The sequence below is a fragment of the Periplaneta americana genome, chromosome 4, assembly GCF_040183065.1.
Source record: "Periplaneta americana isolate PAMFEO1 chromosome 4, P.americana_PAMFEO1_priV1, whole genome shotgun sequence".
NCBI classification, from domain to species: domain Eukaryota; kingdom Metazoa; phylum Arthropoda; class Insecta; order Blattodea; family Blattidae; genus Periplaneta; species Periplaneta americana.
In genome coordinates this window covers 29,482,016-29,502,033 of record NC_091120.1, presented here as the reverse complement: position 1 = coordinate 29,502,033, position 20,018 = coordinate 29,482,016, and the positions used below count along the sequence as shown (strand labels likewise).

The following is a 20,018-nucleotide window of genomic DNA, read 5'->3' as shown; positions in this document are numbered from 1 at the left end:
TTGTTCTATATGGTTGTGAAACTTGGACTCTCACTTTGAGAGAGGAACAGAGGTTAAGGGTGTTTGAGAAAAAGGTGCTTAAAAAATATTTGGGGCTAAGAGGGATTAAGTTACAGGAGAATGGAGAAAGTTACAAAACGCAGAACTGCATGCATTGTATTCTTTACCTGACATAATTAGGAACATTAAATCCAGACGTTTGAGATGGGCAGGGTATGTAGCACGTATGAGCGAATCCAGAAATGCATATAGAGTGTTAGTTGGGAGACCAAGACGTAGATGGGAGGATAATATATATATACTCGTAATTTGAACTGGTAATGAAAATTACGGGAAAACGGCTGAACGGATTTTAATAAATGACCTCTCATTTTGAAGCTTGGAACCCAAAGTTTAAAAAAAAAATAGTTTTCAGTGAAATGTCAATTTTCCTACATCATTTTCCTATTTTCCAAAATCCATCTTTCGTCAGTTTTGAGAACTAATTAATTGCATTTCAGAATAAAACAAAACACACACTACAATAAGCAACAGACTATTACACGAAGGCCATGACCTACAGGATTGCTGAGTTCAGATGGGTCAGATTTTTTCACATCATAATGCGAATAAGTCGATCTTCATTTGTGTAATTTTTTGATAACGTATAAAAATAATTTACAGGTATGATCTCTGGTCTGTAGTTTTTCGAGTACAGCTGTGTATTCGATATTAAGAACTACAAAACTTAGGAATGTTTGGTGACATTATTACCATTAAAAATGAAATATTGTTATAGTTAATGCAACACATAATGGTATACTGATGATATGAAAGTGAAATCTTTTGGGGCCTTAAGTATGTAGACGCAGAGAAAGAAGATTTTACATTAGATCTTCATTTCTATAATATACTGAGTAACGGATATATATATATTTTTTTTTACTGAAAATTATAAAACTTACGTAACAGCGTGGTCGATCGGCGGATGTTGCGTCAACATTTGTTGATACTATAAATTAGGAATGCCTATAACATCGACATCAACATGAAGTTTCGATTTTATGCACGAGAATGTATAATCTCATGAACTTCTTTCCATCTGACTGTAGATAATTATTTGAAGAGAAGTAATATAATGATAACGAGATACTAAGGTTATTGTTATGAACTTAACACTACTTGTATTAAACTTGTAGGATATGTGGAAATCAAACAGTGGTTTTCTTTCTGCTCACAAGGAAGTAATGCCATTGTTTAAAACTTCTGTCGTACGTAATTTTGACGTATAATGGATAAACAATTGATCCTCATTACTTTTCCCGCCACCTCCTTCTTCTAGCTATGCCTCCGTCTTTCAGTTGCTGACTATAGTAGTCGTGACAGCAGGTTGCAACTTACACGCTTGGCCAACTTATTATTAGATATAATTATTTGGATGTGTACGTCAGATTTACGTATCAATAGTATTAATAGAAAATTTTCTGTTAGTGCAGTTTATTTATTCCTTAAGTATGTTTTATCTAACAAAGTAACACTGGATGAAAACTTACGTGGTGGTCGACACTACTCTGCAGATCATGGATGAAAGTTCAGATGATGATGCTGATGATGACGCTGAAGGCAAGGTAGAGATTGAATATGAAACTTGTGACAATGACAAGGATCTAAGATACAGTAGGAGAGATTGAAAATCACGTATAAAGCAAGCGAATGGAGAAAGAAGGCAAAAACAAGAAAACAGGAAGAAAAGAAAAGGAAAGGAAAAGGAAAAGAGAAGGAAAGAAAAAGGAAAGGAAAAGTAAAGGAGAAGGAAAGGAAAAGGAAAGGAAAAAGAAAAGGAAAGGAGAAGAGAAGAGAAGAGAAGAGAAGAGAAGAGAAGAGAAGAGAAGAGAAGGGAAGGGAAGGGAAGGGAAGGGAAGGGAAGAGAAGAGAAGAGAAGAGAAGAGAAGAGAAGAGAAGAGAAGAGAAGAGAAGAGAAGAGAAGAGAAGAGAAGAGAAGAGAAGAGAAGAGAAGAGAAGAGGGCAGGAGGGCAGGAGGGCACGAGGGCACGAAGGCAGAGGCCACGAGGGCACGAGGGCTGTAAAACAGACTGATCGTTCTGACATTGTTATTTGCGTTTTCGCATTGGAACTCAAGAACTGAAGATGTATAGGTTAAATAAAAAGTATTTGGCATGAAGAAAACCATTCAGAGGGGTAGGCCTATGTTTCATTATTATGGAAGCAAATAACTTCCAAAATATCTGGTATTCTTCATTGGAAATAAATTTGAAAAAATTTAATTTGAACTTCTAATAAACTCAGCAGCATTTTGCTGCACAAGCCACTATCTATATATACTGTATAATTTGAACTGGTAATATAAATTACGGGAAAACATCTGAACGGATTTTAATAAATGACCCCTCATGTTGAAGCTTGTAACCCAAAGTTTTTCAGAAAAATAGTAGTTTTCAGTGAAATGTCAATTTTCCTACATCATTTTCCTATTTTCCAAAATCCATTTTCTGTCAGTTTTGAGAACTAATTAATTGCATTTCAGAATAAAACAAAACACACACTACAATAAACAATAGACTATTACACGAAGACCATGACCTACAGGATTGCTGACATACTTAGAATTCAGATGAGTCAGATTCTTTCACATCGTAATGCCAATATGTCGATCTTCATTTGTGTAATTTTTTGATAACGTATAAAAAATAATTTACAGGTCTGATTCTCTGGTCTGTAGTTTTCCGAGTACAGCTGTGTATTGGATATTAAGAACTACAAAACTTAAGAATGTTTTATGACAATTACCATTAAAATGAAATATTATTATAGTTAATGCAACACATAATGCTATATTGATATGAAAGTGAAACTTCTTGGGGTTTTATATAAGAATATTTTATATTAGATATTTTAGATATTAGATATTATATATTTTATATTAGATCTTCATTTCTATATTTTACTGAGTAACGGCTATATATAGGTTACTGAAAACTATAAAACTTACGTAAGGTAACAATATTGTTATTAAAATGAAATACTTTTACAGTTTTTAGTCAAGTGATGTGGGTCTTTTTCATATATATTTAATGGCGGAGTGATATAGATATTTATATGTCTGATTCTCTAATTTTCCTTGGTAGTAATTGAGTCATGCTTCCTATTTTAGCTGCGTCTTTAAACTACATCAAAATTAATTTCATATTTCTTTGGTTTAATCGATTAGATTATTTGTGATCGCTGCCAAGCATATTTTGTTGTAGGGAAAATAGCAGGCCATTTCACTTCTTGCTACCATGATGAGTAAGTTTATTTCCCGCAACCAGCAACGAATGAAACACTGAAACTGCTAACGATTTACGATGAACAATTTTATTTAGGGCGCATATAAGATTCTACAACTCTTACATATCATTCGCCTCATTTTCCGCATCTCAGCAATAGATTCCTCACAACAGCCTACATTACTGAAAATATACGGGATAACATTCATTGTTACACAAATTAATCCAGCAGTATTTGGTAGATCTGTATTGTCTGGAGGAAGCGCAAAAATTACAGTTCCTAAGAAAAGACCAAAAGGTATTACTTACTGATAAAATAAGAGGCCTACAAGATTTTATAGTCTCTTGATCACCTCAGCAAGATCTCTAAGTGGGAAAAAGTGATTCTGCCCTCTACATTTCAGGGTAGTTCATGAAACATGCAGCAGCTATACCAAGATGCTAAGTCTTTTGTTCAAAGAATGACAAACCCTACATTTTCTTAACTTTCACCTACAATCCGCAATGACCTGAAATAGCTACTGCATTACTCCCTTATGAAAAACTCGCTGATCGTCCTGACATTGTTACTTGCAATTTCACATTGAAACTCAAGAACTGAAGACGGATAGGTTCAAGGAAAAGTATTTGACATAAAAAAACTTTCAGAGGGAGTATGTTTTACTGTTATGGAAGCAAATAACTTTCAAAATGTCTGGTATTCTTCATTGAAAATAAATCTGAACAATTTTTATTTGAACTTCTTATGGACTTAGTTTGCAGGATTTGCTGCACAAGACACTAGTAAAAATAGATCTGAGGGAGGTGAAATATGGATGATAGAGATTGGATTAATCTTGCTCAGGATAGGGACCAATGGCGGGCTTATGTGAGAGCGGCAATGAACCTCCGGGTTCCTTAAAAGCCATAAGTAAGTACTATTTAGCAATGATTTTATAATTAGATATTACTAATAAATATTAAATATAAATTCAATACTTATACCTACTTGATTCTTAAAATTGTGGTTTAACACTCCATAGGCACTCGTGTTTGCGATAATCTTCAATAAAGCTAATCGTACTTGCCGCCATTTTCAGGTTGAAAGGTCCACCACCACAAAAAAATAATGATGTTCAGTTTCTTTACGGCCACCTAAAACAATCAGCTGCTCGCTACATGCTACTGTTGAACGAAATACGCTCATGATATCCACCGGCGATGGGTAACCTTTAAATTGCCGCATGCTTTCTCATTTTTAGTGGAAAAAAGCGTGCACAATTTAATGCGTTTCGTTCACCCTTGTATATATATTGTTTGAATGCTTAAAGTTGAACGAAAAGTTGAACCGTGTAGCTGCACTTTAACTCACTCCATAACTTAAATGAATACCTATCACAAAGCTCGTTAACAGATAATACTGGGTGTTCATTTCAAAGTGTGTCATGACGTCACTGTTGATGAGTCAGCGATTTGAAGCGAGTTTCAGCTTTTGTGTCAGAGACGTTGCCTATTAATCAAGGCTTTCAATCTGAACTTGAGAATGTATACGGTATAACTTGAACGTCGTAGCAACAGATGGCGGTCTGTACGGTTTGTGTGCTACCATAACCTCTTTCGAACTGTGTTTTGCGCGGCCAAGTCGTACGCAGGGTATTTGTTATCATCGGTTGCGTACAGGCAGCATTCACAATACAAATCAAATGCTCAGTGTCCATGTTGACCGTCGAAGTTAATGTCAACAAACACGTAAGTAATCGTCTTAACCCTCTCCCCATATCCCGACTGTAAGAAAAAACTCACCTCAGTACATGTTTCGAAACAGTTCACATTCCTGCCACTACCGACGTTACCGTACGTATCGGTAAGTACTCTTCTGAATGAACGCTAGGCAACTTCTCTGGCAGATAAGTAATACGCCTCTGCGGAAGTATAGGAAGATTGAATTCTCTAGGCTCATCGGCTAGTCATGTGACGGCATACAGCGAGCCATGACACACTTTGAACTGAACACTCAGTATAATCTGACCGCTCTTATATATGCACGCACGCACACACACACACATGCGCGCGATGATGCTTAGTTATAAATTGAAATTTAAGCTATTTTATGCTTCTAATAAGATCTTTTAGAGATGGAGAGAAATAAGCTGATAAATTCTGTAGTGCTCGGGAAAAGTGGCACAAGTCAAAAATGTTAATTTTACAGGAGAAAAAAAAACTGTCTTCACACTGATGTATGTCGATTTGATTTTCTTCTGTATGAATTATTGTAATGGGAGAAATACTTATGTCTCTTTTCCCAAGTGAGCAGATGTTCCGTAAGTTGTCAATAAATTATTAAAGAATGTTTGTGGAAACTGACTTATGTCACTTTTCCCGAGCACTGCAGAATTATTCATAATATCATTCTCAGACTGTTAACTAGCATAGATATATAATACATACTCATGCATTCATACATACGCACACTCACACACATGTGCAGATCGTTCTTCCCAACAATGGAACAGAGACTGAAAACTGAAAATCCAAATTACGCCGGAAGTCACCGCACTCATCACAGGTCACGGGAAAACCAAATCTTATCTTCATAGATTCAGATTAACAGATAATCCGACATGTCCCTGCAGTGAAGGAGAACAAACAACTCAGCACTTGATCTACGATTGCAAACTAATGTACTTGGCACACAAAGAAGAATACTCAAACAACAAAGTGAAGGGTTCGGAGCCATAGTGGGCCAAGCGCCATTTATTAAAAACGGAGAAAGCAAGGGTTAAAGTTAAGTGAATACCGTAGTTTAATTAAAATTGGCATATTATTTAGTTTTAATGTGTATACTTTATATTACTTGGTATATATTTCCATTGAATTATGGTAGTAACTTCATTTTAACCATTGTTTTCTACTGTTTGACTAATGGCGCTTGGCCCACTATGGTTTTGAACCTTTCAATGATAAGCAGAAGCGGAAATGGTCAATGAACAACAACCTTATTACAAATCATAGCCTATGATTCATAGGCCTACATTATATTTTTTTAAGATTAATGGAATCTATGGATTTCAGTAACCTCCAAGGTTTGAGAGGGAGGGAAACTAGCAGGGGCGGCATTCGAAGAAGGGCTGCGGAGCTGCAGCACCCCCAGACATTTGTGGCTCTTGTCTCGTTTTATGTTGTGAAAAACATTTATTATACAGTCTCTATTTAGCGGCTCGAATTTTTTTTTTAAATTTCGCTCTCAATGACATGCATGCAATCGTTAGTGAAGTCACTTCCTCCCCTGGTGCTGCCAGAGCGAAACCAGAGACAATGATTATAGGGTGAAGCCACTTCCTCCCGTGGAGCTGCCAGTCTCGTCTCGGATGCTTTGCGCGTTAGTTTTACCCCTTCCCCTGCTGCCCCTTGCCATGAAACCCAGAGTTTCCAGGCGCTGCAACATTTGCAGCTGTTTGTCAGTAGCGCACAGTTTTAAATACATTTTCTTTAATGTTGTGAGCATAACAAGTGCAAAAATGTTTAATTCTGTACAATATTTACAGTCTATTCAGTTCAGTACCTTAACAATTCAGGAGAAATGTGAAATTAAGTGCCCATCAGTTGAATCTCATAATGGAAAGAGCCGCTAAACAAAATACAAAGGCTCGCATATTTTTTGATAAATTATCCAGTATCTCTGCTTTCTTCTCTCGATCTCCAGACAGTCTGTATTAGATTAATGTATTTCAAAGACAATTCCATCAGCTGGGGCAACAAGATGGATTTAAAATAACAACAGTAAATGTTGTTAATGAGAAGGAGCCATTGCTAGTATGTTTTCAAACCATAATGGAATCTGAAACATGTAACATCACAATAAATGAGGCAAGCGCCCTGGTGCGTACTCTTGAATATCCTGATTTCAATTTCTGGCTCAGTTATTTTTTTCATTTATTGATGTATCATGTAGATATATTATACAACCAACTACAACATCGCCAGTTAGAAGAGATTTCTAAGGTTCAAATCTGGATATAAAAATTAAATTATGGTTTATTTAACGACACTCACAACTGCAGGGGTTATATCAGCGTCGCCGGTGTGCCGGAATTTTGTCCGCAGGATTCTTTTAAATGCCATTGGATCTACTAACATGAGCCTGTCTCATTTAAACACAACTTACAAGATAAGGCGCATGGAACTAATCTTTAAATAAAGTAAGTTGCTTGGTTTATTTTTGTATGCAGCCCCCTTAATTCAATTCCCACGAGCCGCCACTGGAAACTAGGGAAAGAAAATGTAAATATTAGGGAACAGTTTACAGTATTATTGCTGTTTTGTATTATATTATAATAATCTTAATACACTACTGTGTGTGAAAAGTGCAACATCAAGAAAGAATGGCCCGAACGACTCTAAACTCGGGAGATGTGTAGAACAGTGTACCACCAATCATTGATACGTTTCCAGAGAGATGACGTACACATAGGCCCAACAGTGTTGTCTCTTTTGTCGCCAGCATAGTCAGTGTTATGCCTTGCTCAGTCAGTGCAGAGCTTCCAAACGAAGTGGAAACGTGAAAGCTAGTGCAGGTATGTCTCGTCGACGTGGAAGGGCGCAATATCAGTACGTGAGTGAGTTCGAACGGGGCAGAATGGTTGGACTCCGGGAAGCAGGTTTGTCATACCGTACCTGTGGAGTAACGGTTAGCGCGTCTGGCCGCAAAACCAGGTGGCCCAGGTTCAAATCTCGGTCGGGGTAAGTTACCTGGTTGAGGTTTTTCTGGGGTTTTCCCTCAACCCAATATGAGCAAATGCTAGGTAACTATTGGTGCTGGACCCCGGACTTATTTCACCGGCATTATCACCTTCATCTCATTCAGACGCTAAATAACGCTAAATAACCTAAGTTGTTGATAAAGCTACAGAGGTGTGAAAATTATTAGAATAATCTTAATTTTAAAGGTTTTTTAATAGTTCCTTCACAAATATTAATTGAATTGATGAATATTGGTATATAATATTACTATACTGATGTAGGATATATTTACTACTAACAATGCCGGAAAGCATTGTTATACATTGGTGTTTTTCTTATTTTACAATTGTTATGGGAATTCAGAAATTATTATATTATGTTGGCGGAATTGGAAACATAAAAAATTAATTAAGAAATGCTTTAAACAAATTGTTCTTTGCGTTTACATTGTTGTGAAAGTTCGAATGAACGTATACATCTGGTTTGTGCATATAATTTTTTATGTTTCCAATTCCGCCAACATAATATAATAATTTCTGAATTCCCATAACAATTGTAAAATAAGAAAAATACCCATGTACAACAATGCTTTCCGGCATTGTTAGTAGTAAATATATCCTACATCAGTATAGTAATATTATATACCAATATTCATCAATTCAATGAATATTTGTGAAGGAACTATTAAAAAACCTTTAAAATTAAGATTATTCTAATAATTTTCACACCTCTGTAAAAAAAAAAGTCATACCGTGACATTTCGGCTCGTACAGGGCATGTTGCTACGAGAGTGAGTGAGTTGAACCAGTGGATAGAAGAGGTTATCGAAACACGAAATGAACTAGAAATCTAAATTTACTGTAGTAAGATACTAAAGTTTTTTTTACTATACTTCTATGAAAAGACCCAGAGTAAAAATATATTTACATTAAAGTATTTGGTCTATATAAGGGAAATATTCGCCTGTTTAGGTATTTTTTTTTTTAGGATTCTTGTAGAAAAGAAAACCAAGAACTATATTTGGCAACCCTGGTGTTGCGTTGATGAACAGTGTTGCCAACAGGATGGAAATTCCGTCAAAACACGTAGCGCAAGGGAAAAAAATGACTTTGAAGGGGTGACGGATTTTCTGGCGGAAATTACGATTTACAACTCTTTTGACGTTCTTAGCTGCTGTCATTCTTAATTGTTTAATTTTTTGGGAGATTTTACTTTTTATCTGAACAGCCCTGCCTGCTCCAAACTATGTTTATAATAAGAATCCCCTGTTTCAGATTTCCTGGTAATCAAGTTAGACGAATTATTATTTTAATCAGGATTGGCAAGTAAATTGTGTTAAAATTTGTTTTATATTATATATTGGTTCTTATTATTTTTTAATTTGGCGGATTCTGACGGATTTTCAGGTGTTATACTGAAGGGGATACAATTTAATATTTATGTGTTGGCAACACTGTTGACGATTGAAATGTTTGATTGTGAGGCTAAGTGAAATTGTATTTTATATTCGTGTATTGCATAACAATTATATGTAAAATTGTAAAAACACTTAGAAAATTAAAAGAAAGTTTGGCTGAACTGTATAACTAATTTTAAACAGTGTAAAGTACTTGTAGATACTGTATTTGTCGTGTTATGTGGTTTATGTATAACACGTGTTATTGTTAGGTTATGTTTGATTCACATCAATCCATTGTATAGATTATCAAGATTATAATTATGAAAGTGAAGGCAAAGGAAGGAGTTTTGAGAAGTCTGAGGAAGCAACGAACAAAGCGTAAAAGAACGAGCTCAAAAAATGACTTAAGCACATTAAGTGTAGACGATTTCATGAGCTCGACGTTTAATGACTCTGCGGACAGTGATAATCAGTCTGAAGATGACACTAAAAATGTTGATAATGAAACCCGTGCAGTTAATGGAGACTCTGCGAATGAAGGTTTGTTTCAGCTGTACATTGTAGGCCTACTTAAATGGTTTAACTGTTTAACAAACCTAACCTAGTTTGTAGGTAGCAAATAGTCGTTTATAGTACCTTTGACTGTTTACAGTTAGTCTGTATTATTACTGATTAGTGATTAAGTTGCAAGTTAAAAGTGAGAAATTATTTATAATATGGCAGATTAAAGTTGAGAAATTGTTTATAAGTTAATATGGCAGATGCATTTAAACTCCATAATATATCAATAAATTAACGTTTTTGGTAGAAAATAACATGAGCAAACTGAAAAGATGTTTATGCAGTAAGTAACGTAATGAATTTTCATTATAAAAAGCATGTAGCCCTACCGTATTGTATTTATGGAGTTTGTTTTCTGTTACAGGTGGGGACTATTCTGGAGGAGACAATTCAGATGGCATGGTCTCTGAAGACGATGAAGAAGACGCAAATTCTGACGATAGTGTTGAAAATACGTTTGATGGTTATGCACACAAAAAGTCACTGGAGAAGCTTCGTGATACTGACCCAGAATTTTACAAATTTCTGCAACAGAACGACAAGAAACTTCTGCAGTTTAACGTGTCAGACAGCGAAGATGAAGATGAAGAAGATGAAAATGAGGAGAAGAAAGAAGACCGCATTCACCGACCGGACCACAATCTAGAAGTGAGTCACAACAGATTATGTTTTCCTTAGAATAAATATATTTATTACAGTTTCACAATAATACCGTACAGCCTACATGCAACTAATTTGGGTTGGTTCTGAAAGAACAGAACAGCAGTAGAGAAACCTACCTCCAATCTCACAGCTTCTCGCACAACAGCTGCTTTCTCTGTCTGCTGTGTGCTTTCTCTCTCAACTCCCCATCCTGGCGGCTTACTCCCTAGCCTTCCTATAACAAACTTACGCCCTCCAAAATCGATGTGCATTCGACACTCGCATGGTAAAAAGTAACCTACACCTATTAACTAGCTCCCTTCCGCAAAAATCAGATGTGCATTCGATAGTCCTCACAAGGTAACAATTGCACTAATAATAACAAATTCAAATTACAGTACTTAACATAGCCGTGAATATGTTACGAGAAAATCCACAAACGATTAGGGAAAACACGGGAAATTTACTGGAAGCAAGTAAAGAGATAGGTTTGGAAGTAAATCCCGAAAAGACAAAGTATATGATTATGTCTCGTAACCAGAATATTGTACGAAATGGAAATATAAAAATTGGAGATTTATCTTTTGAAGAGGTGGAGAAGTTCAAATATCTGGGAGCAACAGTAACAAATATAAATGATATTCGGGAGGAAATTAAACACAGAATAAATATGGGAAATGTCTGTTATTATTCGGTTGAGAAACTTTTATCATCCAGTCTGCTCTCAAAAAATCTGAAAGTTAGAATTGATAAAACAGTTATATTAGCGGTTGTTCTGTATGGTTGTGAAACTTGGACTCTCACTTTGAGAGAGGAACATAGGTTAAGGGTGTTTGAGAATAAGGTGCTTAGGAAAATATTTGGGGCTAAGAGGGATGAAGTTACAGGAGAATGGAGAAAGTTACACAACACAGAATTGTATTCTTCACCTGACATAATTAGGAACATTAAATCCAGACGTTTGAGATGGGCAGGGCATGTAGCACGTATGGGCGAATCCAGAAATGCATATAGAGTGTTAGTTGGGAGGTCGGAGGGAAAAAGACCTTTAGGGAGGCCGAGATATAGATGGGAAGATAATATTAAAATGGATTTAAGGGAGGTGGGATATGATGATAGAGAATGGATTAATCTTGCTCAGGATAGGGACCAATGGCGGGCTTATGTGAGGGCGGCAATGATCAATTGAATCCCACCGTAAGTGACGAAATGAGGGGAGGAAAAAAGCATAGAGATGGAGTGAGGAAGAGAGAGAGAGAGAAAAGAAGAAGGAACCGTGCGTTTTTTTTAAAGCAAGACGTAAAGCGCTGCAGCAGACCGTTCTTTTATTACATTTGCTTCACCGTCGCTGCAGCAGCGTTGTAGCAAGCGTGCAGCAAATCAAAACTTCGCTCTACGAGTTTGCTGCATGATCCATCATGGTGGAATGCGTGTTTTGGTCTTTTGCAACGTTTATTATTGTTAAAATCGTCTAGTAATAATAATTGCATGTCATTATCATGGAAGTCGAAACTATTTAACATGTTCGGTTCTTTTAGGGTTCAATTTATTACGGCAGAAATAGAAGCCAATATTAATTGTCCACCATTTTGCAGTCATTTGACCTACTTACGTTTTTTTTTTTGGCCCTCATTTTGCTGCAGCAAAGGCATGAAGCGCTTTACTGAAGCACTTAAAAAAAACGCACGGATAGACACAGAACATTAGTCTATTTTTGCTTCCTAGATGGCATTTTCACTTCCACTTTTCTCCCCTAGGTGTCAGCCCACTCCAAACCCCTACTTCCTAGTGGAGGGGATAGTGGGGCGGAGCTTCTCTGTTCTATTCTTTCAGATTTTTCCCTAGTTTGCACCCTCGAATGGACTGCACATCTTAATAATTTTGGGGGACATGTTTTCTAAAAAAAAACGGGAAGTGTTATATAGGCTATTACTTCTGTTTGCACCTACCACAATGAAAGAATCGACTTCTGACGTTTATAGTGAAGCACGTGGAAAGTACAAGGACAGAGCATGGTGTTGCAGCTAACAGTATTACCCCTACCCTCACCCTGGAGGCAGACAGCAGGCAGAAATTTTGTGTTCATTACTATTAAGCACGAAAGTGTTTATAAAACGATATTTCAGCTAAGGTTCTAATTGGCAGCTCCATCTTCACTTTCCTTGTGGTGCTGGAAATCAGTGATGAATTTGGGGGATGACCCAGGGGGAAGTTCCCCCCTCTGGATGCCAGGATTCTCCCTCTCCTCCCAGAGATTTAAGACCTTTTTAAAACTAAAAACATAATATGAGGCCTACACTATATTATATTTAAATTTCGTATGACTTTCTATGTAACTGAAATAAATTTTTGCTATGTTGTTGTTTTCTAATGCCAGGCGCTTGACAATAAAGTCATTTGACCTTTTGCACTCCAATATTTTAATTTTGCTATGTAGATTTTTTTTTTTTTTTCTTCATGTAAGGAATTTTAGGAGAGGTTTGTTGCCGACACAGCATAGTTGTGTCAGCTGGCTGATTTTGATTGGTTGATAGGTTACCAATGGTACCTGATCTACTCCAAGGACATAATGGAGTTTTCTGTCTATGTTTTCGCGCATGAACAATGTAAAGAGTAAACAATATGCGACATGTCCGATCCACAAAAACCACTCACATCTTTGAATGACTACATATTTTTTTTTGGGCCAAGCCAAAAGTGCCGTTGTTTTGGTATTGCCGGTTATTTGGGTGCCGGATACGAGGGATTTTACTGTATTACCGGAAGTGAAATCAAATTTAGCATACAGAATGATTATTGTTGAGGGATTCGTGCAATTTACGCTATCTTTTGGTGTTACACTTTCATTTACCTATACGGGAAAGTAAACCTCACCTAATCTTTTTTCCGAGAAATGCACGTAATATGGTAAATTACAAAGAAATCAATTAAATATACAGAAGAGTCACCACAGCCATTTTGTAGATTTACAATTTAGGCACCCTAAAGTTTTCTGTCTGCCTTTTTCCCCCCACATCACTCCTTCAGTTTAATTCTGGATAAGCGTTGAAATGAAAAACTAGGCTTGCAAATTATCCTTAGTCTATTTTAAGGAGAGAATTGGAACTTAAATCTTGCAAGATATCAATTCTTAAACATCTTTTGCCTTGCCTTTTGCTGAGTGGACTAATTAGTGATTTCAGACAAGCCCATTTTCTCCAAAACATTGCCACCCCTAATATTTGCTTCTTTAGGATGTAACATACTTAGCCTACTGGTAAATGAGTCTCTTAACACAGTCATATAAAAAATGGAACATAACTTGTAAAGGATCGATACAGCACATACAAAAACACAAGAAAATGCATAGATTCATGTTTTGGAGGTTAGCAAAATTTATTTTCCATTAATTTGCATTTTTTTGTAAAGAGTAATCTTTAAAAATGTGATGAGAAGTTTGTTTGAGTCTTAATGAAATATGGAATAGGTTTTTTTGTTGTGTTACTGTTACAGGTAGCAAGTGATGAGAGTGATTTTGAGGCTGATGACAAGCCAATAGATGATCGGGTGGTCACCCTGAAAATGGTGAAAGAGTTACAAGAAGAACTGCGAAACACCGGGTAGGTCTGAAACAAATTTTCCCACTGCCTACAGTTGCTTTATCTAAAGTGTAAAAATAGTACAATATAGGCCTAGTGAAAACTTTCTAATTCCAACAATTTGGACTTTGGAACACTGTGATTTTAAATTTAAAATCTTATGAAAAACATTCAGTAACGAAATCCACAGTTATTGAACAGTAGAATAGTCAAATTACATTACCAATGTCACATTATAATTGAAATTTATTGATATACGAGGCGTGTTCTTAAAGTAAGTTCCAAAAGGGTGTAGTAAGTAAATGGGAAGATATTTACAAACCATTTTTGTTGCATTGTATTCTTCACACTTCAATTATTTCTCACCATAATCTCCACCATTATTGAGGCATTTATCGAGTCGTGGCACAAGTCTTTCTATCCCCTCATTGTACAATTCGCCCACCTGTGATGCAAACCACTCCCGCACTGCTGTTTTCACTTCATCGTCGCCATCAAAACGTTGACTACCGAGGAACTTCTTGAGGTGCAGGAAGAGATGAAAGTCCCTCGGTGCCAAATTCGGGCTGTAGGGTGGATGGTCAATTTGTTCCCAGCCAAATTTCAAGATGAGATTTTGGGTGTCACGAGCTGTGTGTGGCCGAGCGTTGTCATGAAGCAACACAACCCCATCGGTCAGCATCCCACGTCTCTTGTTCTGAATTGCGCAATGGAGCTTCTTCAAGGTCTGACAATAGGTTTCTCTAATAATGGTTTCACCCCGAGGCAAGAATTCGATGAATAGGATTCCTTTTCTGTCCCAAAAACAGTGCACATGATCTTGCGTGTTGACATGGTTTGTTTGAATTTCTTTTTTCTTGCCGATTCAGTGTGCCTCCATTCCATGGACTGCTGCTTCGATTCAGGTGTCATGTGAGACACCCAAGACTCGTCACCTGTCACGATATGGTCGCCTTGCTCACTGTAATGTGTGAGAAAGCTCAATGCACTGGAAACTCGTTTGGTTTTGTGTTCCTCGGTGAGCATCTTGGGTACCCATCGTGAGCACAATTTTCGATATCGTAATCGATCTGTCACAATTTTGTAGAGAACACTCCGCGACATTTGTGGAAAATTCAAGGAAAGCGAAGAAATTGTGAACATCTTGTCCTCATGAATTTTTTCATCGACAGCACGTATCAAATCGTCATTGATCAAAGATGGCCGACCGGTACGCTGCTCGTCATGCACAGAGAACTTCCTAACCCATCTCCTGAACATTCCATCACTAATGGCATCATCATCATACACCTCACAAAGTTGACGATGAATGTCAGCTGGTTTGATGTTTCTCGCATTCAAGAAAGGATAACAGACCGCATCTCACAGTCGGCGGGTTGCTCGATCACTTTAATCATTTCAACTGATCACAACTAACCACACACACGGACTGAAGCTCTGAAACTGCATGCACAGCTTGCCTGAGGACTGAAGAAGAAAACACGCATGCGCAAAATAACGATTGCAGCGATGCGACAGCTATAATTGAAAATGAAACTTACTTTAAGAATACGCCTCGTAACATCCACTAACATGGGTCTGAGAATAGTGTACGCACTTCCTGTGTGTTATACTGCCAACTGAAGTGTACAGAAAGTCATACACAATAGTTAAAAAATCATTGGATTTCGTAATAAAATTATCAATTGAGAAAGTTTTACTTTTGTCACTAGAGGGTGCTGGAAAGGTCACTAAATCCCTATATAGGGCTTAAGCAATAGAAAAGTTTGAAGAAATTGTTGCCAAAAAACACTTAATAGTCGCTGGACTTGTCGTCAAAGTTGCTAATTTGGCATCACTGCCAGGGAGACACACAATGTGTATCTGTCTACTCGAGAGAGATACCCTCCCCTACACTGCAGTGGATTGTAAGTCAGACATGTTTTTGTCCCATATTTTAAAATTAATTCATTCGTCTGATATTATAACAATATAATTAAGTTTGAAGAAAGAAAAAAAAGCAGAAAAAGAAGGAAAGAAGTACGAAAACTATTTAGTTTTTTTTTTTTTAAGCTGTATCCATCACTGACATTGAAAGTAAGAGTCAGTCGATTTTGATTTCAGATTGTTTCTTTGGTTCATCTTCCAAATTGCTGTGTCTATTATCCCTATTTATTTATTTATTTATTTATTTTTTTTTGCCCCTCTTGTGTGTCTTACAAGTTCTGTGATGTGATTTCGTAAACAATCTACACAAATGTTACAGGATTTTGAATTACTATTTTTTGGGATTTTCTTTTTCAGATACCTACTGATCTAATTATTTTCTACTTAATAGGATATTTTTAACATTCAAGTCATTTATCAGCCTTTACAAAGATAAGATTTTTAAAATCTATTCTTAAAAATATATTACACTACATGTGTAACTAAGGAAAATGTATAATGTATAGCGGAGCTTTGATTATTGTAATTAGTTGTTAATTCATTCTAGAAAACTGAGATAGTTATCACAACTATAATCGAAGCTGCAGTCTATAAGAATAAGCCAAAATACATAATCTTCTTTTTCGTTCACAGTGTTCCCATATGTCTTGTAAAATATGGGAATGTCCCCTTTTTGCTAATATGTCCCATTGTCCAGAAAGAGGTTTACAGGACATGTTTTTGTCCCATATTTTAAAATTAATTCATTCGTCTGATATTATAACAATATAATTAAGTTTGAAGAAAGAAAAAAAAGCAGAAAAAGAAGGAAAGAAGTACCAAAACTATTTAGTTTTTTTTTTTTTTTTTTTTTTTTTTTTAAGCTGTATCCATCACTGACATTGAAAGTAAGAGTCAGTCGATTTTGATTTCAGATTGTTTCTTTGGTTCATCTTCCAAATTGCTGTGTCTGTTATCCCTATTTATTTATTTATTTATTTTTTTTTTGCCCCTCTTGTGTGTCTTACAAGTTCTGTGATGTGATTTCGTAAACAATCTACACAAATGTTACAGGATTTTGAATTACTATTTTTTGGGATTTTCTTTTTCAGATACCTACTGATCTAATTATTTTCTACTTAATAGGATATTTTTAACATTCAAGTCATTTATCAGCCTTTACAAAGATAAGATTTTTAAAATCTATTCTTAAAAATATATTACACTACATGTGTAACTAAGGAAAATGTATAATGTATAGCGGAGCTTTGATTATTGTAATTAGTTGTTAATTCATTCTAGAAAACTGAGATAGTTATCACAACTATAATCGAAGCTGCAGTCTATAAGAATAAGCCAAAATACATAATCTTCTTTTTCGTTCACAGTGTTCCCATATGTCTTGTAAAATATGGGAACGTCCCCTTTTGCTAATATGTCCCATTGTCCAGAAAGAGGTTTACAGGACATGTTTTTGTCCCATATTTTTAAATTCATTCATTTGTCTGAGAAAACAAAACTGGGAAGTTATGGAGTTATGTTTTTATTTAACGACGCTTGCAACTGCAGAGGTTATATCAGCGTCGCCAGATGTGCAGGAATTTTGTCCCGCAGGAGTTCTTTTACTGACATGAGCCTGATGCATTTAAGCACACTTAAATGCCATCGACCTTGCCCGGGATCGAACCCGCAACCTTTGGCATAGAAGGCCAGCGCTACACCAACTCTCCAACCAGGTCGACAACAAAACTGGGAATACCAACTGATAATTTATTATATAGATCAGTCTTACTGTTAGTGACGATGCTACATTGGCAACATTGGACATGACACTGAATATATACAATGTTCTAAAAACAGTTCATACTATGAAGCAAGCTGCTACCAGATGAAACATTGTTGAATTTCACTTCTTTGATAAGATCAATCAATCTTCTTAATGTATCCAGCTGTTTGCTGACAACATAAAGTCCACTATAGTCCACTGTATTCTATTCAGTTGTTTTTCACGAGAAATGAGGAGTATTTTGATCGGTGTTCATTATAGATGCCTGTTGCTAGTAGCCAGAGCTGGGGTGTAGTTAATATATAGTGCAGGGTTGTATCTTCTGCAACTGGTATTGATGATTTTAATTTACTTCTTTTGTGGTTTATGGATGGACAGTGTAGAAGAATGTGTTCCAGATCTTCATCATGATTATTACACCACAGACAAGTAGGATAGAAGATAGTGAATTGAAGGAAGTCTTTTGGTGGATTCATTCATAAATCTCACAAATTAAAAAAGTAATAATGAGTTCATTATACAGAGTGAGCCGTAATTGTGTACTATAAAGTAGTGCAGAGTATTATATACTAACAATGAAACATATTTTTTCATATAAACTTATGGTAGTGCCCGCTTCATTATGGAAATAATGATGGAATAGTTAGAAAAAGATAACAGCTACTTTTCTGAGAATATTGTATCAGTCCCCACAACCAGAAGTCGTGGGGACTGAGTTTAGGCGATCGCTGCCGGTCTGAAGTTGCGCTCGGACACGGGTAGAGATGGGTCGGAGTCGTTCATTGATGCAAGCTAGCTCTTTGACTCCCGCTCCTTTTGAGGAGTCGTTCATTGAGAGTTGTTCAAAAGAGCGGAGCGGTACAGTGCCCTCCCTCTTTCTCAACCAGCTCGCTCCTAGTGATCACTCACCCCACACTTCACCACCGCACCGCTCCGACTCTTCTATGATAACTGCAGAGCATGTGTATGATATAGTACACATGCTTCTCAATAGATGCCATTGCAATACACATTCGAATTGTTTGTATCTGTCTGTGAATGTGGAGAAAAGCTTCATGTAAACGTGCAGTAAGTTAAGTTTCCATGTCATCCTAGAGGGGAGAGAGCCTATTTACATTACTTACGCTACTTTACGAACCAGTAACAATCGTGAAGTATCGGTATGTAGTATAAACAGATCAATTAAAAACAGTTCTGAAAGTGTTGGTAAAGTAGTATAAATAAGTAAATAGCTTATTATGAAATTGTACAATGCTACATAAAAATGGCTAATGTGCAAACATGATCTATTTAGCAATAAGGAGAACAGAAACATTACAATAGGCAACGTTTAAATGTATCTGTACTGAAGTGTAATTTAAACATCGCACATCTCACTCTTTGTCATTGCGCATGACCACACTGACAGACGTGCTGTGCATCGTTGTGATCAGGGATTGTACACAGCTGTAATGGAGCTGTGGAGCACTGTGCTGTTGTGGAGGGAGCGGAACGTTGGGGTGAGCCATAAGCAAGAGAGCGAGGTGAAGTTGCCTTGCTCTCCCAACAGTAGGGAGCTAAATGTAATGAACGACTCGCTCTTTTGTAAGGAGCGAGCAGAGAGCCGCTCCAGAGCGGGAGTCGTTCATTCGAAACGACTCGCTCCTGAGCGACCCATCACTAAACGACATTTCTTTCCCCTTCTACTTGCACCTAGTGCGTCAGCGACAGAGATGGTAGCTGTTACCTCTTATACCTGCACCCCCCAAGCTGGACACACGAGAAAATAAAATATTAAATAAAGTACTAAGTAAATAATGAAATATAGCCGTACAGATGTTTGACAATTACATGTTTGGGCATATTTTAGTGCCGTTCATACAATATATTCAACTAATAATTAATTAAATGAAGAAATGTTGGCTTCTAGTATGCATTTAGAGGGGGAACGACACAGTGCAGACTGTCCCATTCTGAATGCCGTAGAGTAGCAACTCGCGGTGAAGAAAACATTTATCTTCTGCTGTCAGTAGCTTTTAATGTGCCAGTTGATTTTAACAGCAATGAAAATTAAATAGAAACGCTTAGTGTAGACTTCCGAAATAAAGATTACTGGTACAAATGTTAAATAATGAAATTTGTCACTGTGTTGAAAGTCAAATAGTCGAATGTTTGTGAAATGG

The 20,018-nt window shown here is 36.6% G+C and overlaps 1 protein-coding gene across 1 annotated transcript in view; it reads left to right on the top strand.

Annotated features, from left to right (window-relative positions):
• The first annotated feature begins 9,391 nt into the window (after window positions 1-9,391).
• Window positions 9,392-20,018, top strand: part of Noc2 (Nucleolar complex protein 2) — a 37,237-nt gene continuing 26,610 nt past the window's right edge. The window contains exons 1-3 of the mRNA XM_069823076.1: window positions 9,392-9,924; window positions 10,310-10,593; window positions 14,080-14,186. Coding sequence (XP_069679177.1) covers window positions 9,705-9,924; window positions 10,310-10,593; window positions 14,080-14,186 — 611 coding nt within the window. The 5' untranslated portion in view covers window positions 9,392-9,704. The remainder of the gene's footprint in view (window positions 9,925-10,309; window positions 10,594-14,079; window positions 14,187-20,018) is intronic.